General features: G+C 36.2%; 1 protein-coding gene across 3 annotated transcripts in view; it reads left to right on the forward strand.

Moving 5' to 3' along the window:
* The window catches only part of TSHR (thyroid stimulating hormone receptor), a 37,242-nt gene extending 10,754 nt beyond the window's left edge, over window positions 1–26,488 (forward strand). For 2 of the 3 annotated variants that reach the window (XM_087725085.1, XM_087725100.1), the window contains 9 exons: window positions 778–849; window positions 3,704–3,778; window positions 5,335–5,409; window positions 8,362–8,436; window positions 9,018–9,095; window positions 11,157–11,225; window positions 17,454–17,531; window positions 23,364–23,552; window positions 24,242–26,488. In XM_087725085.1, coding sequence (XP_087581211.1) covers window positions 778–849; window positions 3,704–3,778; window positions 5,335–5,409; window positions 8,362–8,436; window positions 9,018–9,095; window positions 11,157–11,225; window positions 17,454–17,531; window positions 23,364–23,552; window positions 24,242–25,649 — 2,119 coding nt within the window. In that variant the 3' untranslated portion in view covers window positions 25,650–26,488. The remainder of the gene's footprint in view (window positions 1–777; window positions 850–3,703; window positions 3,779–5,334; window positions 5,410–8,361; window positions 8,437–9,017; window positions 9,096–11,156; window positions 11,226–17,453; window positions 17,532–23,363; window positions 23,553–24,241) is intronic. The other variant, XM_087725093.1, reaches the window with a different exon arrangement.
* Window positions 26,489–27,670: the final 1,182 nt, after the last annotated feature.

The following is a 27,670-nucleotide window of genomic DNA, read 5'->3' on the forward strand; positions in this document are numbered from 1 at the left end:
AACTATGCTGTTTCAAGGAGTCTATCATAATCAAGTTTTCAGAAAACAACACTTTTGAAAAATTTCTTGTTCAGTACAATCAGTGCTTATGATAGTTTATTTTTAAAATAAAATAACATAAAATATTGAAACAATCCATTAAATAATATGCAATAATCCCTATAAATATTAATTAGATATAGGAATTTGTATACAAGGTTTCATCAATGTCAGATGAAATTTCTTAAAGTTTTACAGTTGGTATAAAATTCTGCCTGTTTTGATATTCTGATGCTGCAAAATCATTTTTACAGGTACTATAATGTTGAAGAAAAAGGAATGCTTTTTCATGCTCTAACCTTAAAAATGTACAATACAAAATTTGTATTATTCTTTATGATCTTTCTTTCAAAATTCTATTTTTTGTTCAATTATGTCAACCTGACGTCTAGGTAGAAATTTATCAGTATCTCCTCTTTCTTCAAAGTCAGTGATTGAGCATTTCACTGACAGACTAACAATAGCAAAATGTTAATGTTGCTATGCTTGTATTATCACTCATTTTATGACCCTCCAGGAAAAGTCAATTTCTACTTGAGTATTCATAGCACAAATAAAATTTGATGAAAATAATTCAAACTTGTTAGGAAGCAAACTTAATGAACTGTCCATCTGTCATGTAATCCATGTTTTCCACTGCTATTATTTCCATTCTGATTTATAAACCATTACTGTAAAGAATTTGAACAGCATAATCATCTTGAAAATATATTAATTTTTTAAGCTTTGTTCCTACAGGAGGTTTATGGATACATATCTGAAAAGAATTCCTAGTGAAGCGTTCTCCAGACTACCTAACATCTCCAGGATGTAAGTTTTTACCCACATTATTTTCTTAAAATAAGCAATATTTGCTCTATTGCTTGTTTAATGCTTCAGGCTAAAAAGAAAGGATTGACAGCCAGTTTGCTGTACTACAGTAGTTAAGGCACCAGTCTAGAAATGGGGAGAGTGTGAGTTATAAGATTTCCACCTTAGATGGTTGACCTTGAACCAATCACTCCCTCTTAATCCTAGGAACCAGGCAATGGTAAATGGACTTCAGAAATCTTGGCAATAACACTGCAGTACTATCTCAGGTGGTTGCCAGGAGTTAATACTGATTCAAAAACACACACAAATGCTCAGAGAAAGAGAGGGACAGGGAGGGAGAGAGAGAGAGACAGGCAGGCAGACAGATAGACAACCCACATCAACAATTGCACAAATTTGATGAAGTGATAGAAAAATGAATTATCTTGTCTCAGATTCCCTAAGCCATTGTCTGAACCATGGCAATATATTTATAGAATATATTTGGTTAAACAATTTCAGCTGTGCTAGTTTACTTGGGAGTGCTGACAACAATTTTTCAAGTCTGAAGATATATAGGTTAGGTCGCAAATCAAACATGTTAGTTCTTTTCAGTGTGTGGGGAGGAAAAGAGCTCAGGGATGTATACAAACACCCAGGTTGTATTGATTATAATGTTTTCTGGTTTAGAAATACATATCTATATAGGTAATTGCTATGATAATTACGAGGTTTTGCCGAGTTACAGTTTCATGTTTATTAGTAATACTGATTGCCTCTCCATTGACGATTACCTTTGTAGGGTAGAAACATTTAAATATCTAGAGAGGGGGGGGTGAAGGAGAGGGAGGAGAGAGAGAGAGTATGATCTAGTAATTAAAGTGCTGGATAAACAGCCGAGAGACCTAGGTACTAGTCCTCCCTTAGGCACCAAAACTAGTGGGTGATTTTGAGGCAAACAAGTCCTTGCAGCTCTTATCAGCGTCAGGCTCTACAACAAGCTGGCTGATAAACAAACTCTTGTAGCATCATGCACTCTTGCAGCTTTGCTGTAAGAACTAGATAAGCACAATGCAAACATAGCCAGACCCTGACCCTATTCAAATATTTATGAGGTTGGGCTATAGCTCTTGAAGAATATAAAGGAGAATCTCTTTTAACTTGTATTGAATTTATTTCAGCCAAAGCTGTTTCAAAGCCTTCAAGGAGTGTTGTTTCCCTCCTTTCTAGGCTATGCAATAAGAGAGCATCTGACCTCTAGTTATAAATTTATTTCAGCTTTGCTTATATCATTAGGAAGCAATATATATGAACAACACCACAACCCTAAGCTATTCATCTCAGTAACAAACATTCCCCCAATGTCCTCTGCTCGCTTCTGCCTAGGAAATATGCTGACTACAGGGTTGTCCAAGGAGTGGAGGAGGGAGAGTAAACTCAAAGTAACTTGATACATGTTTTAAAAAGAGGTGAGGCTTGAAACGTGCAGTGATGACTTGGATCACTGGTCCACAAGTATCAAACTTGAGAACTGCATATTTCTACGTCAATCAGATTTGTTTTTAGCTCAGCTAATCAAATTTTGTTAGGTACCACCCATACTAACATGGGAGACTGTAAAGCTCCTAGACTTGGTTCTGCTTTATTTTCACTTCTTCTATAAACTTTTTTCGTTTATTTCTGTCTTTTATATAGTATCATCTCGGGTGCATATGCAGCCCCAACCCACTTAACCATGAAATACTCGAGTGCCATTTAGAATGTAATTGCCAGACAGTTACCAGGAAACTGAATGTCTTGTTTTGAAAAATACCAGCTAAAAATGAAATAATGTTTTCAGCATTTATAGATTTTTCTGATGCATTCTACATTGAGTGTCCTTGAACTCTTGAAAATTGAAGTTATAAGGCAGATGTATGAAAGACGCAGGCCGCGGGCCAGATCTGGCCCATGATAGGTCCAGAGTTATCCTTAGAGCTGTCCCAGAGATGGCAAGGGACTGGCCCATGCCGCTCCAGCCCTGGACTACCCTGGCCATGTCCAATCAGTCGGCCGTGATGAGCAGGCCACCCCCACCCCCTAAGGGCAAACAAAATCCTGATACAGCTTGCAATGGGATCGAATTTGACACCCCTGAAATAAGGTAACTGCATTGGTTACTTCTGCATATACTTTAGGATGCTATTTATTGACTTTAAAATCCTAAAAAAATACTCCAAAACCTAATTTCTCATGTATTTATATCCCAGCCATTAAGAAAAGATCCACAGTTTGCCACTCTTCTGATTTTCCCTACTGAATCCATTTGTCAGTAACCCAATGGCAAAGGCCTTCATGGTCATTGAAGGTCATTCTGTGAAAGATTTGAGGCTCATTCAGGTCCATGTTTCTATATTTTCAGATTCAGACTGAAAATCTGATTTTTCTGAACCTTGTTTCTTATAGGAGGTCCTTTTCTATATCCCTACAACCTTGAGGTGTCCTTCAAGAGAGGAAGAGGGACACTGTTCCTTTCCTTAAATTACCATATATGGCTGTTTCTTTAGTGCCTAGTGTATTGATTTTTGCCTCCACAGCCATGCACATCATTTCTATTCTTCCAGTAAGAATGAAAAAGGTATTTCACATTAAAAGAAAAAAAAAAGCTTTGTTTTTAGAACAATATTTAAATGGGATCTAAGTCAGCTCTTTTATCCTTAAGTTTCCAGTGCACAGATCTAAAAGCAATGTTTTTGGGGGTTAATTTGTGAGGAGAAGAGAGGTGTTTAGCTTGTGTTTCCAATGATGGCTTAATCACTTTGTTCATATAATGATTTCTTCTCTTGACTTTTCATCTGTTTGAATTTTATTTCTCTGTCTTTCTTCTGCGTAGCTATATCAGCATAGATACAGTGCTGCAGGTATTGGAGGCTTATTCTTTCAACAACTTAAACAAAGTCACTCACATGTAAGTAGATTAAAATAAATCCTCCCAAATCATGAGCAGTAATCTCTTCTCTCCTCTCCTATCTTCTCAAAGTTAAAGCCAATAAACAAAGTTTGATTTTACTAACAATTCCAAAGTTCTATAGCTTTGATTTAGAGTTTAGATTTAACATTTTTTTATAAAGTATATCAAGATATAAAAGTCTGAGAACTTTATTTTCATAGAAAGTTAGATCGAAGTGCTTGGGCTTTAAAAAAAACACAATGTAGAAACTATTAAATACAACATGCAGTAGTACTCCAAATTATAGGCAATCAAATTAATCAAGGAGACAAAAAGAAGAAGAGGCATCTCCCATTTTTTAGTTCTTGGCTGTCTAGTAATCAAATATAATTATTTCTTTTCATTACGTAGCATTGACTGTTTTTGCATGTGTAATACACATAGTTCTCAACTTACGACCACAATTGAGCCCAACATTTCTGTTGCTAAGTGAAACAGGTGTTAAGTAAATTTTGTCCCATTTTACAATCTTTCTGGTCATAGTTGTTAACTGCATGAATCTCTGCAATTGTTAAGCTAGAAACATGGTTGTTAAGTGAGTCTAGCTTCTCCATTGGTTTTGCTTGTCAGAAGGTTACAAAAGGTGATTACATGATCGAGGGGTGGGTTTCTTGCTGCTGCTACTGCCGGTTTTCTCAGGGATGCGCTGTGCGGGTGTGAACTTGATGCGCGCTATGCATGCATGCACAGTACTAAAAAAGCTTATGCGCATAAGCAAAAAATAAGATAGAGGCACCTATGGCGCTGCCAAGAGAACTGGTTCTGGGATGTGCAGGCCGAATTACTATCTACTCGGCCGAACCGGTCTGAACCGGTAGGAACCCACCTCTGACATGATCCCAGGATACTGCAACCGTGATAAGTACGAGCCAGTTGCCAAGCATCCAAATTTTGATCCCCTGACTATGGGGATGCTACAAAAGTCGTAAGTGTGAAAAACAATCATAAGTCATTTTTTTCAGTGCTGTTGTAACTTTGAACATTCACTAAATGAATTGTTGTAAGTTGAGGACTACCTGTACCATTATAAGCAAATTGAAGGGTGTCCAACTATAAGATAATATTAAATAAATTGCTTAATTTTTAAACTATTAATGAACATACTATTTAGCTAAAACCCCGAGCATCATCTATTTTTCAGACTCATAAGGATTCTTTATGTTGGCCAAATGCTTTTGTGGTGTGACGTTATTTAATTTCAGTAAGTAAAGTATGGTTTTTTTTCCCACCAGAGCCAATATCTACTTCAATAAGCAAATCAAAGACTTGTTAATTGTCTGCAATATAATTAACCTAGAAAACCAGAATTACTCTTACTTGAATAATAATACTGAAAGACTGAAGCGAATATGTTTTACATATTTTGCACAAAACATTCACTAACAAGCTATAAATTCCATAAGGTTTTGCTTCACAGAATTTATTGTTATATTTTTGAATATATGTTTAATTTACAAATAAACAAGATTTTCAACTTACTATGTTTTTTGGAAACGTGTTTATGTAATCAACAGAGACATTCGAAATGCTAAAAATCTGAGATACATAGATAATCAAGCCTTTATGAACCTCCCAATGCTGAAATATCTGTAAGTATTTTAAACAAAATTCCGAGAAATCATTGTTCAAGTTCATCATAAATGTATGTCATTGTACTACATGTATCTTCTTGTTGTTAAAATAACATTATACATTATACAGGTAATCCTTGACCTAGGACCAAATAACATTATACAGGTAATCCTTGACCTAGGACCAAAATTGTGCCCAAAATTTATGTTGCTAGGCGAGACATTTGTTAACTGACTGTGGTCTCATTTACACCTTTCTTGCCACAGTTGTTAAGTGAATCACTGTAGTTGTTAAATTTGCGACAATGTTGTTAACTGAATCTGGCTTCCTCATTGACTTTGCTTGTCAGAAGGTCACAAGAGGTGATCACATGAGCCAGGGACACTGCAGCCTTCATAAATATGATTCAGTTGCCATAAGCATCTTAATTTTGATCACATTATCATGGGGATAGTGCAATGGTTCTTAAGTGTGGAAAACAGTCTTAAGTCACTTTTTTTCAGTTCTGGTGTGACTTTGAATGGTTACTAAATGAACTGTTGTAAGTTGAGGACCACCTGTATTGCCTTGCAAAGTGGTTTCTAGATTCGGCATCTCAATTTGTATAGACTTCATTATCAAGAGAAAATGTGACTTCTTTAAGGAGCCACTAACAAGCAGAATGTAAAAAGCAATATGTTTCCAAATATTGTACATCACTAGTGAATGTCACTGGAAACTGACTGGACAGATGGTCTTTTAGCTGGTGTTACAGAATCTATGACTCAAGCTGCTAAATAATTTCAATATCCACATTGGAGCTAGTTCAAGCACCATGAAAGCCAAGGGTCTATTCTCATTAGTTACACTTAAGGCAGACAAGATGCTCAATTTAATCTTTTGTTTTGACAAAGAAGATGTTCCATGGATTGATATGTTTCTGATTTTTGTTCACTCATGAAAGGATTGCCATCTATTTTACTTTAAATTAATGTCTATATTTTACTTCTATAGGGAAATGAAAACATTAGAATATGTTGTCTAATCCAGAATGACTACAGCACAGGTGTCAAATTCATGGCGCGTGGGCCAGATGCATCACACACTGGACACGCTCACCCCCAGTTTAGCGAAGTGGGAAAGTCACGATACGTCACGTGATGACAATGTGACGCCGTGAGTTTGACACCCCTGGACTACAGGATCCAGTTGCTTTCCAAAAAATCATGGAAGAATTTGTGATAGGTCCTACCAGTGACTCTGTTAATTTGGGGGGGGGAATGGAGTGGGGGGGGTTAACCTACTAGTCAGTTGATACAATTGTTTCCTAGTAATTTTTCTGACTTGTCAGAAAAAAAGCCCCATAATTTGTTGATGAATAAACAATAGGACTTCAAGCAGCAAAATAAATGGCTTAAAATACTGTACTTGACACAAACCTGTTCTAAATAATTTGTACACAATCCAATCCCCAGTGATTCATTTTAAGCAGGTGTTAATAATTTATTTTAATCGTTTAGAGCCAGAGAGAAAGAGGAAAGTGGAGAGGGAATGAGAGAGAGAGAGAGAGAGAAAACGCTGTACTTTTATGTTTTACCGTTAACAGCTGAGACACCTTGGAAATCAATGATACATTTTTAAAAAATGAAATAAGAAATCATAATTTAAAAATCAACTTACAAGACTATGCAGTGAAAAAATTAAGAATTACTTAATTACCTATTTTCCTAACAATCATTAACCTTTTTACAGTATTCTCATATAATGTTGATTACTATGTTCCAGCAAAATTATCAGAATAATCACCTTAGATGGTTGACACAAATAATTGAATTAAACAATATATGATTATGAAGGATTATCTTGAAATAATAAGGACCAAAGAGTCAACCTTAGCCTCTGAAAGGACAAAACCTATTATTATTAAAATATATTTATAATGCCATTTATGTAGGGCATAAAAAATAGGATGCAATGTTCTGATTAAGAAAATTAAGGATTCACTTGGAAAAGACGAATTCAGTCTTGAATTCTAAATTAAAAAGAAGTTCATGTTCTATAAAATATCTAATGCAGTGTGACTATGTGCATTGGAGAATTAAATTCCATTGCATAAAATCCATGTAATGTAATTTCCTGGGGAAAGGCAAATAATTAATTTTATTAACATAATCTTCACTCAGTTACTTTTATGCTAATCAATTAGCAAATTTTAAAATGAAATGAATCATTAAATGCTCAATACTATCATGCAGCCAACAGTTACAAAAATTAAGAGTATAATACATTTACCACAGTGGGATTGAGTTAAAATTCATTTGGATCCAAGATCACTTTCCTATTTTATGAAGAACCACATTTAGGTTCTTCTAAAAATTTCAGAAGAATTAATACATCTTTAGCTTTACTATCTGTATCATCTGCTTGTAAGCCTAATCAGAACAAATTATGATTTAAACAATGAAACTCCAGTTTTACAATCATCAGTGCAAAAGAAAATTAGAATATATCAACCTGCAAATATATATAGGTCTGCAAGCATCTGCCTGACCTTGCTGAGAATGGAAATTAAGCAGATTTATTATACTAAATTTAATTATTAATTCTGAAATATTCTACATTCTGCTTGTCTGTCTAATTATCAATCTAACAGATGATCTACAAAAATGTAAATGTATAAATCCCCAGAGTTTTTCTGGTTGCTATTAATACAAAAAATACTGAGGCTATAGTGAAGAGATCTTCAAACTCAGCAACTTTAAGACTTGTGACTTCAAATCACAAGTCTTAAAGTTGAAGTTCACAAGTTTTAAAGTTGCAAGTTTGGGGACCCCTGCTATAGTGTAATAAATGAATTGTTTTCTGTATTAAGCACATTACTGAGTCACTTTGCTACCTGTTGTTATTTATTTGTTTGTTTGTTTGTTTGTTTGTTTATTTATTTATTTATTTATTTATTTATTTATTTATTTATTATTTATTTATTTTAGTGTGATCTTGAATACTGGGCTTGGCATTTTTCCTGATCTCACCAAAATTAATTCAGTAAATATGAACTTTTTGCTGTAAGTATGTATCACCCAAATGTATGTAACAGGACCGAGGAGAAGTCAACAGTACTAGTCCAGTTAGAGGTGGAGACTGAGTGTGACATGGGGGAATAGATATTGTTTTCCTGAAATAGTAATTCTATTAATTAATAAAAACAAACAGTTATGAAAAATATTTTATTTCAAGTTCTCAAGATAGAACAATTTATATTTTAATAATGAAGTATCAGAAACAGATGTAATGCCTAAATCTATTAAAATCTCTCATAAATTAACAATACAGCTGTAACTTTTATGCTCTGGGAATCCTCCAAAGAAGGAGGTCAAATTATACACTATGAAATGTGACACTGTTATTGAAAACAAAGCCCTTTTGCCTATTTTAATCTTGTCTATGGAAACATAAAGTATTGAAAAGATTTTGTTCATCCAAAGAAACACTTATGAATCCCAAAGACAACAACAAAAGTGATTATATAATGGCAAATGGTAGAACTATAATAAAATAAAATAAATGCACACATACGCATGAGTTATACTAATACATTTTTACAATTTTATTTCAATGCTAAACCTTTTTTGTCTTTTTTTCACAGTGAAATTGCTGATAATCCATATCTGAATTCATTGCCTTCAAATGCATTCCAGGGATTATGTAATGACTCCCTTATACTGTATGTTATTCTGCTATAGAACTGGGTTTTTTTGTTTGTTTTGTTTTGCATTATTTATTGTAAAATGGTAAGATAGAACCCAAGAGTTTTGACTAGCTGGCGTTAACCTGGCATTGCCTGGGTATTTATTTATTCTAATCCTGTGTAGACAGGAAAGCCCTGGTTTTGGGGACCATTAAATTAGTTACAAATGTTTTCCCTGTGACCCCAGAAGTCATACGTGATGAACCGGGGCCTTGAGGCTGTTAAAGACTGGATGAGAGCTAACAAACTGGTGCTCAACCCAGAAAAGACCGAGTGGCTGTTGTGTTTTCCTCCCAAAAATTCGGCTAACGTTCCATCAATCAGGCTGGGGGGGCAAAATTTATACCCCTCAGACAGGGTCCGCAACTTGGGAGTCCTCCTGGATCCACAGCTGAGTTTTGACCACCATTTGTCGGCTGTGACCAGGGGGGCATTTGCCCAGGTTCGCCTGGTGCGCCAGTTGCGGCCCTACCTGAACCGGGAGGCTCTCACAACAGTCACTTGAGCCCTTGTGATCTCTAGGCTGGAATACTGCAATGTGCTCTACATGGGGCTGCCCTTGAAGAGCATCCGGCGACTTCAGCTAGTTCAGAACGCGGCCGCGCGAGTGATCATGGGCGCACCACGGTTCGCCCATATAACACCGATCCTCCGTGAGCTGCGCTGGCTACCTGTTGATCGTCGGGTGCACTTCAAGGTCTTACTTACCACCTATAAAGCGCTCCATGGTAGTGGATCTGGCTATCTGAAAGACCGCCTCCTGCCAATTACCTCCCTGCGTCCCATCAGATCGCACAGGGTAGGCCTCCTCCGAATTCCATCCGCCAGTCAGTGCCAACTGGCGACTACGCGGAGGAGAGCCTTCTCAGTTGCAGCTCCGACGCTATGGAACACCCTCCCCGTGGAGATCCGCACCCTCACCACAGTCCAGGCCTTCCGCACAGCCCTCAAGATCTGGCTATCCCGTCAGGCCTGGGGATAGGATTTATTCTCACCCCGCCCGAATGTTGAGTGAATGTTGTGTTTTTATGGTTAATTTCTTTATTCACATTTTTTTTCTTTTAAGTCGTGTCTTGCACTCCCTTCTCCCCATTGTTGTAAGCCGCCCTGAGTCCCCTCAGGGAAAAGGGTGGCATATAAATGCTCATTAAAATCAAATCAAATCAAATCATACATATGTCCTCAAAAATAATCAAAGCCTTGTTGAAAATGTCTGGATCAAACATAATTTCTAATGTTGGATTTTCCCCATTACCAGAGAGAACCCCATATGGAGTACTGTGAAGCCATTACCATGGCAATTCCACTGTGCTGTACAGTAGAAGCCATTATACAGCAGTACATTTTAAGGCACAACAGGCTGTATCTTAACAAAATAACCCAAGGGTTGTTAGGGGTGTCTTACCCCCGTAGTATTTGTTTCCAGAGAGTAAGTCATCTGTGTACCAAGTTTGGTTGAAATAGCTTGAGGCTTTCCAGAGTTATGCTGGAACATAAACACACACACACACACAGTTTAGATAGATAGATAGATAGATAGATAGATAGATAGATAGATAGATAGATAGATAGATAGATAGATAGATAGATAGATAGATAACTTGAAAACAAGTTTCATTCATTCAAGTATTGTACATTTTTGAAATTATATAGAGATCCTTTGTAGAATTGGTAATAACAATAGCAGCAGCAAACAATAATAAGGTAAGATTATTAATAGGAAAGGATAGTGAAATGGCTATGATTTAAAGTTAATGGCATTCTTGTCATTCTGAAAATGTAAGGAGATACATTAAATAGGAAATGATGCTGGGCTCTTGACCATCTCATGGTAGTTCTTATAACATAGTTATTTTACTTTATATTTTATTTTATTTTGGATTAAAGAACACAGGGATATATCAGTCATGTGCATACAATCATAGAATATAGTGCTGAGCATTGATTGGATTTTATTATTTTGTATTTAAAATAATTTTGGACAAAATATGTATAAAGACAAACAAAACCCACTAACACTGCATTTTTTATTAACAGAAAACTCTACAATAATGGTTTCACGGTGGTAGAAGCCCAGGCATTTAATGGAACTAAGTTAGATTCTGTGTAAGTAAATAATGTTATATAACATAATACCTTTATTGTATTTTAACAGCTCAAAAATAAGTGCTCACAAATAGTTCCTCACCTTAAAAATGCTGAAAGAGAAGTCTGTGTTAATTCTGTATGTTAAGTGTGACATGGATATCATTAAAGTTTCCTAACTGGGGAGTTGCTGAATTCTCATTCTCTGAACCAGAATACAGGTTAACAATGCACTGTTTAGTGATCATTCAAAGTTATAATGAAACTGAAAAAGTAACTTTACGACCAGCCCTCACACTTACAACTGTTACAGCATCCTCGCAGTTGAATGATGAAAATTTAGGCATTTCACAACTAGAAGGCATTTAAAACTGTTAGATTTGGGTGAAGAATGGAATGGAAGCCGATTGGAATCAATACTCTTTATTTGCTACATTCTAACTAACAAAACAAGGTTGGCAGCGCTCTTTTATTCAGAGACCAGTCAGCCTTCAGCCAATAGATTCAACACATTTTCCCGCGGTTAGTCTGGGCGGCTGTTAGCCAATAGATTCAAAGTATTTCCCATGGTCAGCGCGGACCGGAATGGAAATCCCCGTCCATGCCTGCGCATACACAATACCAACCATTGCAGCATTCTTTGGACCTGTGACCGCCATTTGCGCACATCACAGCCAGCTTTCTACAATCAGCGGCAGTAAAGAAGCTGGCAATAAAATCACAGTCATATGATGGTTTTTTTTTTTCTAACAACCTCATTACTTAGCTACAGAGTTGCCTGTTCCAACTGTGTTTCTTAAGGAGGGATTTCATGGCAGCAAACTGCTGGATTTTGTGTGTGTGTGAATTTAAGTTGGTGAAATATAATTTCTTCACTTTATTTGAAAGTAATAAAAGAAACAAAGATATTTTAAAAGCATATGAATTCCATTTTGTAAGATGTTGTTAATGTAAATTTTGTGACCACCAATGCTTCTGGGTAAAACTTTGTTCCTTGCAATGATTTCAAGGCAAGGAGATATTTCATATACTGTTCCTGTAAATGTTTGGCAAAACATTTTGGCCTCTACTACTGATCAAATTCTCCATGTACAATTGAAAGAGTTATTGTATGTCCAATCAGTACTGCAATTTCACTCTTTTTAGAAGCAGATGATTTATTTAATTTAGCCTAGCAACAGGAATATCATATAATGTATCCTTGTATAATGTAAAATTAATAGCATCTTTCAGGTCTATGAAAAAGATACACTCTTCTGTTATTCTTTACAGAAAGATCTATACTGGGCATAATCGCCTTCTACTTTTTTTCAGGCACAAATTGTTAACATATTAGCAGTTGTTAGAAAAGTTTAATAATTGGTTAGTTTTTATTTTGAATATTTATTTATTTATTTATTTATTTATTTATTTATTTATTTATTTATTTATTTATAAAATTTATAGGCCGCCCAATCCCGAAGGACTCCGGGCGGCTTACAAAAGAAGGGGAAAGAAATGATAAAAAATATATAAAAACAGATTTAAAATTACAACACATGCATTCATTCTGATCGGGGCTGGACCTCAACAATGAGGTCAACAGCCCCAGGCCTGCCAGAATAGCCAGGTTTTAACAGCTTTTCTGAAGGCCATGAGAGTGGGTAAGGTCCGGAACTCTGGGGGTAGTTCATTCCAAAGGGTCGGAGCAGCCACAGAGAAGGCTCTCCTCCGGAGAGCCACCAGCCGACATTGTCTGGCTGATGGCATCTGAAGGAGGCCCAATCTGTGGAATCTCACCGGCCGTTGGGAAGTATGTGGCAGTAGGCAGTCTCGCAGGTAAATAATTATTAATTTATTATTAATTTATTAATTTAAATAAATTAATATTTTTTTAAAAAAAACATTTATTGTAAATGCACTAAATGGTCACACAAAAAATATTTCAGTCCATATCTATTTCCAGCACCCACCTCCAGGACCATCTTGCAAGTCCATTCCCAGATATTCCAAAATCTTTGACATAATCTAACAATCTGAGAAATTGTGATGTCAGTAAGGGGTTATTTTATCCTAGCACTTGGACTTGCTTCTTCCCTTTCCAGAAACCCCCAGCTTCGACTTCCTTGACTGCCTTGATGAATGAAGGTTGTTCTTTAATGCAAAAGAAAGCTAATTATATGATGTGATACTAGGTGCTCTCTATTGTTGATGGTAAGAGCTTAATTTTATGTTTACTGTTCACTAGCATTATATCAGAAGATTTCCAAAACAAATTCTGCCTCCCCCAACACTTGGGTACTAGATTAATTCTTGACTAACAATCAGCTTTCCAGTATCTACCAGTAAGCGTAGACCATAACGTGCTGCCATTCTGGTTGCCAAAGACCAGGCTGCAGACTGAAGACTGTCCAAGGTTGGATTATATATCTCTTTTACTATCTCCTCCCAGAACAAGTATTGGAATATTCCCCAAAAAGGAATATACAGGCAGCCACAAGGAAGCACATTTGTAAAACACCTTTTTCACTGCTTCCTGACCACCATTGCAGTCTGATTTGGCCAAAGCGACCTTCTAGGGACCTCTGTGATTCTGCACAGAGGAATTTATAGATCTCTGAGCAGTCACTGAAACAAATGGGTGGTGAGAAATTTCTGGGAAAGACAGCTTTCTCCTTGCTGCATGTTCTCACAATCTGCTATTCACTCCAATCTCTTTTTCAGTCCCATTAAGTTTATTTTATTCAGTCAGTTCAAAGGCAATAAATGTATTTCTTGGCCCAGATGGAGCTGAGAGGAAAAAGACCTCCTTTACTAGAAGGCAGACCTAAGACTGAGGATGGAGGGGGTGCCCCTGTTGGATCCAAACCTTAGTCTGATCTTCTGAGTGACTGACTGAAGTAGTGTTAACCCTTTGCTATTCTGTTTCCTTGAAAATAAGACCTCCCCAGATAATAAGCCCAATTAGGTTTTTGAGTGCATGCACTAAAATACCCCCCCCCCAAAAAAAAATATTGCAACACAGCAACAGCCATGAGGTGACCACGCTCGCCTTCTCCTGCACCTCAAAAATAATAAGATCTCCCTGAAAATAAGGCCAAGCGCTTATTTTGGGGGTCAAAATAAAATAAGACCCTGTCTTATTGTTGGGAAAGCACAGTTTCAGTTCCATTTTTCAGTGACAGAAAATATACTCAATAACAATTTACAAAATTGTAAGCTGTGTACATTTTCTGCATCAACTGGAAACATATTTATTATCCAAGAACTTCACTAAACTATTACATGCCTTTAATGAAGTGTGTTATGATCCACAAAAGTATTTACAATGCTACGTATGCTCCCTTTGAAGATCTTGTGAGATGCTGAAAATTGTGCTACTTCCCCTATTTTCTTCTATGGGCACTCTGATTGTTCCACTAAACTCCATGGGAGTTTAAACAATCATTTTGAACATTTTTATTTCTTTCAAATACTTTATTATAAATTATCTGAATAGCAGTTAAGGTATTTCTTGTGTAGTCTATGTGGCCTTAAAATAGAAACCACAACACAGTTCATAAAACATGGGTACAAATAATGACAAACTCTCTTTCAACCTATTCTGGTAGAAAGCTAATCAGTGCCATGTATCCTTTGCGCTGCTTTTCAACTTTTTAGGAACTTTTTACTTCTGGTTTTCAAACAGCAACAATCACAACAACGTAACTCTAAATTGTTCTGAGAAAGGAACATGCAGTTTAATGACTATTATTAAAATATATAATCTACAACAATTGCCATTTTAATAATTTCAGAATTACATTAGTAATTGTTCAATGATAGAAGTGTAAAAGCATAACTGTACACAATGCTTTGTGGTCATTTTCTATTAAAGTAATTCTTATTCAGGTATTTTATGTATTCTTAGAATTAAGTATTTTGGAACTGTATTCCATACTTTTTAAAACAAAACTGTCATACTGTACTCGATTTGAAAAACTGACTGTGCTATCTGTAACGTAACTAATGCAAAATGCAGAACCCCAGAGATTTTTCCTATCTCTGATTGGAAAAAAACCTGTTAGTTCTAACATTGTATTACTTGTGTTTCCCCAAAAAAGGTATTTTTTTTCCAAGGTTGTTCTCTTTTGACACCTGTAGAAACAAAATATAATCTCTGTCAACAGGACATTTAGGGCTTGGTCACTCTTATGACTTAAAACCTGAACATATTGCCAGCAGCATAGTATTATGTAAGTTTCTAACTAAAACACTCAGACTGGCCTTAGCTCTTAGAAAATGATGCCAGACAAATAAACAAAAAACCACGATTTGCTGTAAAGCCACATTTCTTCTTTATATAAATGGATTTTTGATGCCACTTATTTTCTATAAAATTAAGAAAATCCCTACCCTAAAATGTTAATAATTCGGTTCTTAGATAGGGACACAGAATATAAATCATGGATGGGCAGTTGGAGAAATCATTTTTTTACTCCTTCAAGACCTCATCCAACCAGAAATTGTTAACATTTATTTTGCCACCATTTTGAGCCAGGAAATTTAAAAATGTAGTTTAAACTCCCTCTTGCCATGAAAACTTTTCATACAAAAAAAGGGGAAAGCTTCAAACATTCTGATCTATTATATGGTGCTGTTCATCTCTGCATCTTCATTCACTGACATGGGATCAAATAAGTTGTCTGAAATGGTATAGGTTTTCCTGCCTAGGCAGGGGGTTGGACTAGAAGACTCCAAGGTCCCTTCCAACTCTGCTATTGTATTGTATTGTATTAAGTCTGTAATATATAACAACTATTTGAAGTTACAATGGACACTAAAAGTCCCAATGGCTTCCTCAAATGGTCACATGGTTACATTTTGGGCAGTCTGCAACTGCCTTGCATTTATGGCAGTCACGTGACCATGATTTTCAAGGTTTTTGGGGTTGGAAACCAGTATTTACTTTTTGAAAAATCAGTTGCTTTACAATTCATGGTAATTAGCAATAGCAATAAGACTTAGATTTACATATTGCTTCATAGTGCTTTTACAGCCCTCTCTAAGAGGTTTTACAGAGTCAGCATATTTCCCCCAACAATCTGGGTCCTCATTTTATCCACCTTGGAAGGATGGAAGGCTGAGTCAACATTGAGCTGGTGAGATTTGAACTGGCGAACTGCAGCTGCTCAAGTAGCCTGCAGTACTGCACTGTAACCACTGCGCCACCCTGGCTCAGTTATTTGCTTAATAACCGCTGCAATTTTTAAAATATAAAATCAGATCAGCCATGTGATGACTCACTAGCAATCGGGATGTTTTATTACCCTAATTCGCAGCTCAACTTCAGTTTTAAGTCAAGGTATATCCTCAGTCTTCAAAGGGATGTCCACTTCATGTAAATGAGCATCTTTTCCAGAGCAGGATCAAAGTCTGTTATTTATAGAAGAGTTATTTACAGAAAGCTGTACATGCACTTTAACCAACAATCTAGTACATTTAATGAGGTTTACTGTAAATGTTTTTTACTTTAGATACTCTAAATGATTAACAAATCCATTCCATCACTAATTTTGTCTAGTTTATGGTGAAGCTCAGATACAATTAGTGTGAGAATGGGTTTGATTTTAATAGCTCATACTGGAGCATTATAGTAATATGTCATTTAAGTATTTAATTAGCATACTGGCTATAACCAAATATACCTAATTAGAATATATCCACCCCTTTGATTATGTACAGTTATATATTGACTAAGTGTGAATTCCAGAATTATAAAGAGCCTTTTAACAACTAACACAATGCCTCTTTTATCTTATAAAGATCTCCTATTTAATAACTGTGATATTGTAAATACCTGCTTGGAAAAGAGATGTTTCACATATTATTAAGTAGTTTCATCCAGATTTTTGCAGCCCAAATATAGTAGTCCTACTTTCTGACAACACAGAGGTGGAAATGGAGGTTAGGGTAGCTAAGTTTTTTCCTATCTTCTGGTTTTCTGGAGGAATGTTAAGACCTGGCTTTGCCAATTTGCATTGGGTCTAAAAGTATGATGCATCCTTGTGGATGGCTGGTGGCCTGAGGGCACTCCTGCTGCCTTGTTAACTTCCTAGCCTTTGAAATTGTAACCTAATTTATCTTTACTTGTCTTTAAGCTGATAGCTGTTCTGAATATTTAACTGCTACTAATTTTTAGAAATCCTCTTGATTGTTGCATTTAAGACTTCAGTTTGACTAACATTTCTAATTTAAGGACTAAAAATTTGTGTCACTGCTTCTCTGCAGGTACCTGCATAAGAACAAATATCTAAAAGTTATTGATGAAGATGCATTTTTGGGTGTTCAAAGTGGTCCAAGCCTACTGTGAGTAATGGGGGAAGAATATATTAAGTTATTCTAGTGGTATTCATAAATAGATATTGGATAATGATTGCTAGGTCACTGGTTATTTAAATAATTATAATGCTAAGGCATGAGCTATCTACTCATACATTCCTCTGGAGTCATGTTCTTGCTGTAAGGTGACTAGGATATGATACAATGTCAACAGACTGTAGACTTATTATATTAGAAGTCTTAGTGAGTACTATTGTTGTTGGCTTTTCTGCTGCTCAGGTTTGCTTATCTACCTACAATATATTGTGGTATGTATATTTCACAATTAGGAGTTGCGCTGAGAGCTTCATGTTGTCCACCCAGTGATTGCCCCTTTGTTAGAATGACATATCCATGCTTTTTTTTTTCTTGAAAACAATCAGAAAGGTGTTTTGCTGTCATCTTTTTTGGGCAGGTGTGTGTTTTGCTTTCCCCACTGCCCCCTATTACAGCCCTTTCAGAACAGAGGTTGCACCTATCTGTGAAAATATCTTTATTGCCGATAGGTAATATTAGATACTCTTCTTCTCCCCAAGTCATAAAACTGTATTTACCCTCAAATGCAAACAATCAATGAAGCAGAAGAAACTGAAATCAGCAATTCTGTTATGAATTTGAAGAAAGATCAAACATTTGTTCCCTTTTGCAATAGAACTTAGTGAACATTCTGAGAGCTATTTTACTGTGTTAGGCAAATTCATCTGGACAAATTCAGCAAAAACAAAATGAGCTTAATAACCTGATCGTATTGTGTGACATGGATTGTTCCAAATTTATCTGTGATATTATGACCACAAATGAAACATTTATTCCAGTTCTAAACCTGCTTCCCTAAAGAGGCTTCATTTTCTTCTTAGGAATAGCTATCAGCAGTTGGAGAAATACAGAAAAACAGTCAATAACTCGCTAACACTAGTAGATTTGGCATATTTCAGGGTGACTCACATTTTGGAAATAATGTATTGAACATTCACACAGAGGTACTTATTTATTTTGGGGTTAGAATACAAGCTCAAGGAGAGAATCAATTTAATTCAGTAAGTATACTTGATTGTATAATCAATGCAGGAGCAATTATTCATTACAGGAAGAAAAAATGTGATTAACTTGTTTGTTTCCAGCATGTGGATTGGTTCATTACTTCTAAATATCTAAATTACAAAATAAAAAGAGAATGGAAAACAGCATTTATCAGCTATGGCAAGGAAAATGATGCCAGGAAAATGTCAGGAACTGACAGCTAACTAATCAAAGGAAGCAGTTAAAAAGAGGAAATCTGAGGCAAAATAAATAGACTCCTACAGAAAAATAGTAAACATTGGATAGACATATGGAAAAGATGTGAAAAAGTTGTAGGTCCAGGAGAACAGGGTAGAGACAGACATATATTTTTTCTAGGATTTGTCAAAGGTGCAGTTAGTATGTTGAACAGGATAAAAGCTAGGTTCTATATTCCTGACATACTATTTTGGATCTCAATGTAAATAAATCAAATATAGGTTCCTTATTATCCATGAGGTTACCTGTCAGTCTAGAAACTATGAATAACAAGACTTAGGACTTGGAGAAAATGTACTTTACTTAAAAGCTTCTTTTTTTTTGCAAATACATACATTACACACACACATACATAATACATGCATACATGCATACATAATGCACATAATGCAAAATATATATACACACACACATATATGCAATATATATGCAATGTTGTATTTGTGCTGATAAATAAATAAAGGGAGACTAGTATAGATCTATTTCAAGCTATTTAGCTCTCATCAGCTAGCCATATATATGCAATATATATACACTCATAAACAGGCATACAAACATGCATGCATGCTTGCATACATGCATGTTGTCAGCCCTCAGGCTGCCATCCAGGGGGAACCTGTCCATCACCATGCCCACTCGGCCATGCTTACATGCCACTAATACTGCCACGTTGATGTTGCCTCTCTGTTGTCGATTGAGCCTGTAGCTGCATGTGGCTTTTCTACTCGGGTGCAATGGCCTGTTTGTATGCAACGTGAACACCGGAACGTGACACATGCATGAAAGATAAAAGTAAATATTTCCCCTGTCCAGACATGTCCAACTCTAGGGGGCAATCCTCATGTCTGTTTCTTAGCCAAGGGAGCCCGCATTATCTGAAGACAGTTCTGTAGTCATGTGGCCACTATAATAATATGCTGAGGCACACGGAACGCTGTTACCTTCCCACCAAAGTGATATTTATATATCTACTTAGATTTGCATGCTTTCAAACTGCTAGGTAGGGGCAGGGAATGGGAGTTCACCTCATTGCGTGGCACTGGGATCACGAAATCTTTACCCGCTGAGCTATCCCACCCCTATATACATACATGCATATAAGTATGTCTATATGTATGTTTGTATATATGTATGTTGTAGAAACTGGGTCTCAAAAACTGAGATCTTGTTTTAGCAACCATAGAAATGTAAAACCATAGCTAGTACAATCCCAAATAACAAAGGTGATCTATACTGATTCAGTCTTGAAACACATAGGAGCAGTCTCCTTATTGAGTCCAAAGATTTCTTTCTGAGTGAGAGGTTAGTTCCACAGGTTTAGTGAAGGCACCATTAGTAGGCACTACCAGTACAGAGGTGCCAAAGCATCTTAGAAAAGCAACAAGAATCCAGGAAAGGCTGGGTCAGTCTCAGAGTTTGATTTGAAGAGAAACTGAATTCTTGGACAGTTACGGTATATCTTTGCAAAAGAAATTTCCATTAGATTACCAAAGAGCAAGGATCAAAAGTTGCATTCTGCCAAAGGAACTCATGCAGCCTTCCCAACATCCTTGTGCACCACAAAATGCATCTTTTATGACCATGCCAATTTTCAGGCTGTATTTAACCATGCAAATTTTACATCTATCTATTTTGTCTAAGGAAATCCATATGGCTTTAATTTTGTTTTGTTTTTAATTGTGATGATCAGAGTGGCTTCAGCGCTGTTCATACAATCAACTTTTTGGGTTGTTGTTTTTTAAGCGTAAACATTAAATGAGAATAGTAATGTTTATACTGTAGAGTAATATTCTGGAAGGTGAACTTATTCACATTCCACCACCATGAAATCATGGAATCTGAAAGAAGTAACTTACTTGGGAACAGAAAAAATCCAATAAATATTAAGCTTCTGCTTTGCTCATCTAACTATTCATCTTAGCAGGGTTATTATTGTACTGGTTTGTACACAGAAGCACCAAAGGAAATGACTTGAGAACTTTAGATTCGTCTGAATGTTAGAGAATGTCAGTATGATTGGTTAAGCAATGTCTTATTTAAAAAAGTCATACATAGAATTAAACAGCTCTTTTTTTGTAAATGTGTATGTTGCTTATAATTGGATTGTAGAGCTGTTTGCAAAGATAAAATAATGGTTAAGAAACAGTGGTGGGATTCCAAAAATTTTACTACCGGTTCTGTGAGAGTGGCTTGGTGGGCGTGGCATGGCTTAGTGGCCGTAGCAGTGGAAGAATACTATAAAATCTCTATTCCCACTCCACTCCAGGGGAAGGTTAATGCAAAATCCCCATTTCTTCCTGATCAGCTGAGACTCGGGAGGCAGAGAATAGATGGGGGCCAGTCAGAGATGGTATTTACCAGTCCTCTGAACTGCTCAAAATTTCCACTACTGGTTCCCCAGAACTGATCAGAACCTGCTGAATACCATCTCTGGAAAGAAACATAAAAATGACAGAACAGCAGATTGTTAAAAGCAATAATAGTAGATGTTCATAATGGACAACAGAAAATGTGTCAAAAAGATGGGAATTCTGAAGCATATTGTAGATGAAAATTTCCAGCATTAGTGACACCACTTTTTCATAAAATTTGGTAGCAATCAAGGTATGGCATCTTTTCTAGTCAAAGCATGGACTGGCAAATCCTGGAAGAGCACTTGAAAACCTATTAGGTTTCGGTCTAAGCAAAGGACCTATACAGATTAAAATAATAGCAGCTCAGAAGGTATAAATTGAATTCTTAAGTCTCCACTTAGTCAGCCAGTGAGGAGGGAAATTCAAAATTCTTAAATACCATCACCACAAAGAGTCCCTTAAGACAATTCCTGTTTGTAAATTGCACTAAAAATATAATTTACTGAATTCATGATGCAAATAAGAATTTGGTCACCATATTCTTCACTATGTTTCATACGCCATTTCCTTTCACATATTCAGTTATGGTCACAATTCTAGGAGCACAGTGGCTCAAGTGGTTGAAACACTGAACAGGAAGGTAGTAAGCAGCATTTGAGACCCGAGAGCTGCTGTGAGATGGAGTTGAGCTCGCCTTTCACTCCAGCTCCTGCGGGGGACATGAAAGGAGCCCCCATCTGGGCATCCACAGGGCAAGGTGATTTCACCGGCTAATCCTTTCAACCTGGCAGCACCTCGGAGCTTCTGACATGAGTGCAAAGTTATAATTCTCGTTTAATACCTGATGCAGGATAATCACATTCCACTTTAAGTTTTTAAAGCCTGCCTCTAGGTATACATGAAAACAAGCTTCAGATTCTTACATCTTCTTCATGGAGGAATCTGTTCCTTTATTTTTATTTTTTTCATTACAAAACTGAAAGTGCCAAAAATATAATTGGAGTATTCTGGGTTACATATAAGTTGCTGAACTATGAGTGGGACAACTCAGGTTCAGTTCTTCTTCTGCCATCTTCTGTTATGGAAACACACAACTCAAGTTACCAAATAAGGCTGTGGTTATGTAGAAAATTTGAGGAGTAGGTACAATGGATGCTACCTGGAACTCTCAGTGCTAAAGTATGATGACAATTGAATTTTTTAAAATGTATGGGTTTGGGGGGGCGGGGGGAAGTGTTTTATATTATAACAACAGAGATAACCTTTAAGGATATAGTGCAAAGATAGTACAAAATATTTATTGCTAAAAGTATTACTGTGTTACATAATGTTTTAAGCAATTACTCTTTCCAATCTCAATAGTACCAAAAGGCAGGCATAGGAGCAGGTGTGAACTAAGAAATTGGAAGACATCTGTATTGTGGATAGAGATGGTGGGAAGAGGATGTGAAGAGGGAGGGAGAGAGAGAGAAATGTTTTTCAAGTGACTTCAATTTACTTTCAGCCTAACCCTTATAAATTATTTTGAATGCATGAAGTTTGATTTTATTTAAAGAAGAAAAAAGAGAGTTTTCCTGGGTTTTTTTCTTAGCTGTGTGATAATATTATTTCGAAGTTTAAGATTTTCAAATCGTAAGTCAACAGGCCAAAGATAACTCAGAAATATTAAGTCAAGCAAAAGTTTAAAAATATTTTGCCAGTTAAAAATAACCATAATGCTGGATGTCAGATGCCTTTTAGCATAAAAATCCAGTTAATTTCTGTCTAAAATATGGAGAAAGTGGGTGTCAAGCAACACAACAGAGCAAAGTTGGGCCAAAATGGTGGATCATGGAAAAAATGCTAATCATTTTGGTGATGGTATGGAAGGTGACATTTTAAAGTCATACTTGCTTAGACTGAACACATACCCCCCTGGCAAATAAATCCAAAGTCTAGACAGCCCAATATAGGAGGCTAGGAATGGATTATTTTTTGTAGAGAATATAGTACATAGGAAGAAACTGGTTCAGCTATAAATAAAACTGTGTAGGCTTTGGTTCTACATGTTGCTCTTAATTTCTATGTTTGTTAATTCTTTTAAGGCATTTGACAGTTGTATGGCATATAAATTAAAGATTCATGAAGCATTTCATGAGAAACTGACATTACTAATTGTCCTTTATTTTTGCTCTGTGTCTATCTTTAGTGACGTGTCCCAGACATGTATCACTTCACTGCCAGAAAGAGGATTAGAAAACTTGAAAGAACTGATGGCTCAAAATACCTGGACTCTAAAGAAATTCCCCCCAGTAAAAACTTTTCCTTATCTAACTTATGCTGCTCTGTCATACCCAAGTCACTGTTGTGCTTTTAAGAATTGGAAGAAAGCTAAGGGGTAAGTTTTAAAAATGGTATTAAATTTTAAATGGGTTAGAATCCAACTATCTAAGGAATTTAATTCTGGCTCATGAACCTGCTCAACAATAGAAATGTATCTTCAGAAACCTCTTCAACTTTTCTTCACATCAGATGTGATGCAAATGAGAGAGCGAATATTTGAAATGGCACTCAGACTTTAAGATTCTCTCCATAGAAAGTCAACCTCGTGTTTATTTAAGCACTGAATGAAGCCCACCTCTTCACCGTGGACTAAATTATCATCAACTTTAAATACTGTTTGAACCTCTTTAAAGTAGATTTTATACTCAATGGCTGCTCCAATTTAATAAGATTAGATTGCATTTGTTCTGAAGCATGATGTTTACTGTAAACTGTACAAAAGAATTTTATAAAGGAAAGAAAGGGTAGCAATTTGTTATAATAAACAGAAACAAAGGCAAATGCAGTGTAATAACAGTAAAGTATAATTAAATGGGTAATAGCTTTCTTAAAGGAATAGTTGTCTAATCAAAATGTCATTATCATAATTAGACCTTAGAATTGTAGCTTTATTCCAAAGCTAGAACACTGCACTTTTCTCAAATAATGTTGCATTAGCTCACAATAAATATTCCCCACTGATTCATTTTCTTGCTCTAAATAAGCTACATATTTTATTAATCATGCTTTCTATTGCTTCTTTAGAATCTTAGAGTTCTTGCTGTGTAATCAAACTAACAATCTCAGCATTCGCAAGAGAAGATCTTCCAGTACATTCAGGGCGCCTTTCTATCAGGATTATGCAGAAGATTATTCAGATCACACTGATGCTGTTCATGATGAGAATTCCAAATTTAGAGACCTTCATGGAAATTCCCGTTATTATGTCTTCTTTGAAGAACATAACAATAGAGAAGATGGATTTGGTCAAGAGCTCAAGAACCCCCAAGAGAATATTGTGACTTTCGATAATCATTATGATTATGTTATCTGTACAGGTAATGATGATATTAGTTGCAGCCCAAGGCCTGATGAGTTCAACCCCTGTGAAGATGTAATGGGGTACAGATTTTTAAGGATAGTGGTATGGTTTGTAAACTTGCTAGCCATTGTGGGCAATATTTTTGTTCTCTTTATCTTACTCACTAGCCATTACAAGTTGACTGTTCCACGGTTCTTGATGTGTAACTTGGCCTTTGCTGATCTTTGTATGGGATTGTATCTTCTCTTGATTGCTTCAGTGGATCTTTATACTAGATCAGAGTATTATAACTATGCCATTGATTGGCAAACTGGGCCTGGTTGTAACACAGCTGGCTTTTTTACTGTCTTTGCTAGTGAGTTATCAATCTTTACTTTGACTACAATCACCCTCGAACGGTGGTATGCTATTACGTTTGCCATGCGCTTAGATAAAAAAATTCGCCTTTGGCATGCATCTTTTATTATGTTGGGTGGTTGGCTGATATGTTTCCTTCTTGCCCTTTTACCTTTGATTGGAGTCAGTAGTTATGGAAAAGTTAGCATCTGCCTTCCCATGAACACTGAAACACCTGTAGATCAAGCTTACATTATCATTATTTTGCTGTTGAACATTGTTGCTTTCATCATCATATGTGCTTGCTATATTAAAATTTATATTACAGTAAGGAATCCCCAATACAAGTCAGGGAACAAAGACACAATCATTGCAAAAAGGATGGCTGTGCTAATTTTTACTGACTTTTTATGTATGGCACCGATCTCATTCTATGCCTTATCTGCTGTTATAAACAGACCCTTAATAACAGTCAGCAACTCAAAAATTCTGCTGGTCTTGTTGTATCCACTCAATTCTTGTGCTAACCCATTCCTTTATGCTATCTTTACAAAAGCATTCCGAAGAGATATCTTCATCTTGCTTAGCAAATTTGGGTTGTGTGAACATCAGGCACAACTCTACAGGGGCCAAACAGTCTCGGCCAAGAACAGCAGTGGTTCTGGTCATAAGGGCAACCGTGGAGTTGCCCATAACCTTTCTAGCCATCCTCATGATGTACTTGGAGGCTACCACTCTGCAATGATGCTACATATTCAAGAATCCATGGAAAATAGTAAGCTGACAATATTGTAGCACATCACTACTTAAAATAATATTGGAATATTGGAAATCCTTGTTGTATTACAAAGAGCATGGTTTCTTTTGATAGGAATTTTTAAGATACATTCTGCTTTGCTGTGAGCCATCTATATAAAACTGTAAGTTTATGAATATTTGAAAAGTTGTAGTAAATCAGATCAAGTAATTTTCGAGTTCAATTGTCAGTTTGCATAATGCCATGCATTTATTACAGAAAATCCACAAGGATGAGGACAATGATATATACCTCTCAGCAAACACTCTGCTCCCCAGAGTAATTATAGAAGAAAGAAAATATCCTACCTTTTACTCCACTCAACAATGGATAGCCATTTTTAGAAGATCATATGGATTCTTACTTGAGCTTTTAAAATGACAAAAGCCATCAATTTGACTCACAACAGGCTTAGAAAGTTCAAACTAAATTAAACAGTATGCCCAACTATTGAACATCTATTTGTTCTAAGTATTTTTTTAAAACACGCTTAACTGACCTTGTGTTGATCTTTCTGCCTAACAAGGGTACATTGAAGAATCTAATAAAAGTATATGAATAAATTTTAGAAAGTTGTAATTGTAAACATAATTATGCTCCTGTTTGGTGAAATGGTAAATATGTAACATAATCAACTGTTGTCTTGCTCATTATTTTTAGCTTACTATGACATATTTCTGCCCTTGTACCTTTTTACATTACTTGGAAGATAGTACTTCTACCTTGTTCATTTAATGGACTTCAGTTGGAATATACTTTTGGTATAACTAGTTTCATTGTTTTCTATATTAAATATAGAAATTTAGAATTTTCTATATTCTATATTATTATAAAATAATAATAAAATTTAATGCCTCTGGGAGGGTGAAAATGGGCCTGTTTCTGGCCTTCTGGAACTTCCAAGAGGTCCATTTTTCCCCACCCCGAGCCTCCGCACGGGTCCTACACTTACCTCACATCCAAAACAGGCCATGTGGAGACTCCTGGGAGGGGGAAAACAGGCCTCCTGGAAGTTCCAGAAGGCCAGAAACAGACCCATTTTCACCCTCCCAGAGGCTCAAGGAAAGCCTCCAGAGCCTAGGGAAAGTGCAAATGTCCCCCCTCTCCTGCCATGGTGCAAGAGGCCGATTAGGCTACACCCACCATGGCCACACAACCCCAGCAACCGGGGTAGGTGACGCCAGCCAGGAGTGGGATTAGGAGGTTCTTCAAACCAGCTATAATGTTAGCCACAGGTTCTCCTGAACCTGTGCAAACCTGTAGCAGCCTACCCCTGACTTGTTATACATTGATTCATTGAACTAGCTCATGAAATTGGCCAGAAACAAACATGTTGCACTGCAAAAAAAAAACAAAAAAAACCCCTCAACTGTTTGAATGTCCAAGCAGCAGTAGAATGGAAAGAATAGAAATATCATTAACATCCAGTTAATGAAATTAATATCCTCTCTTTCAAGCTACAAGGATAATAACGCTGAAACTATTTTTTCCTGGCTCACATCCAAGCTCAATTTCTGTGTATTGAGAAAAAGAAATATTATCCTATAATCCCACAATCAAATTCTGAAGAACAATTGAAGAAAAGGCAATAGCTACGCCACCTTTCAAGGGTTCTGTATTCTAAAGCCTCTTGAGAAGTGATGCTCTGGATGAAAGGTTGCCCTGTCCATTTCCAGTTTAATTAAACAGAACTTTGGGATCGATAACAGCATTGGATCAGATATTTAAGCAGAACCCTGGGTTACTTCAATCTTTGCTATCATAATTATAGCGGTGTTCCTGAATAAACTTTAGTGCATTTTCAGGTGATGCCTTTATCAAGGGTACTATGAAATAAGAAATATAAACTGCTAAAAATGTTATGCATCTATAAAATGAGAAGACCAACATTTAGCACAATTACATTTCTAAATCTACAACCAAAGAGAAGAAGAAAAATTCTTATGTCATATTTAAAGTAGAAGTAAATAAGCAAATGAAATAATGTGGCACAAATGCAAAAAGCAATGGTATTACAAAG

The sequence above is a fragment of the Thamnophis sirtalis genome, unplaced genomic scaffold (genome assembly GCF_051295495.1).
Source record: "Thamnophis sirtalis isolate CommonGarterSnake01/CBP01778 unplaced genomic scaffold, rThaSir2_p1.2 scaffold_1, whole genome shotgun sequence".
Lineage (NCBI taxonomy): Eukaryota > Metazoa > Chordata > Lepidosauria > Squamata > Natricidae > Thamnophis > Thamnophis sirtalis.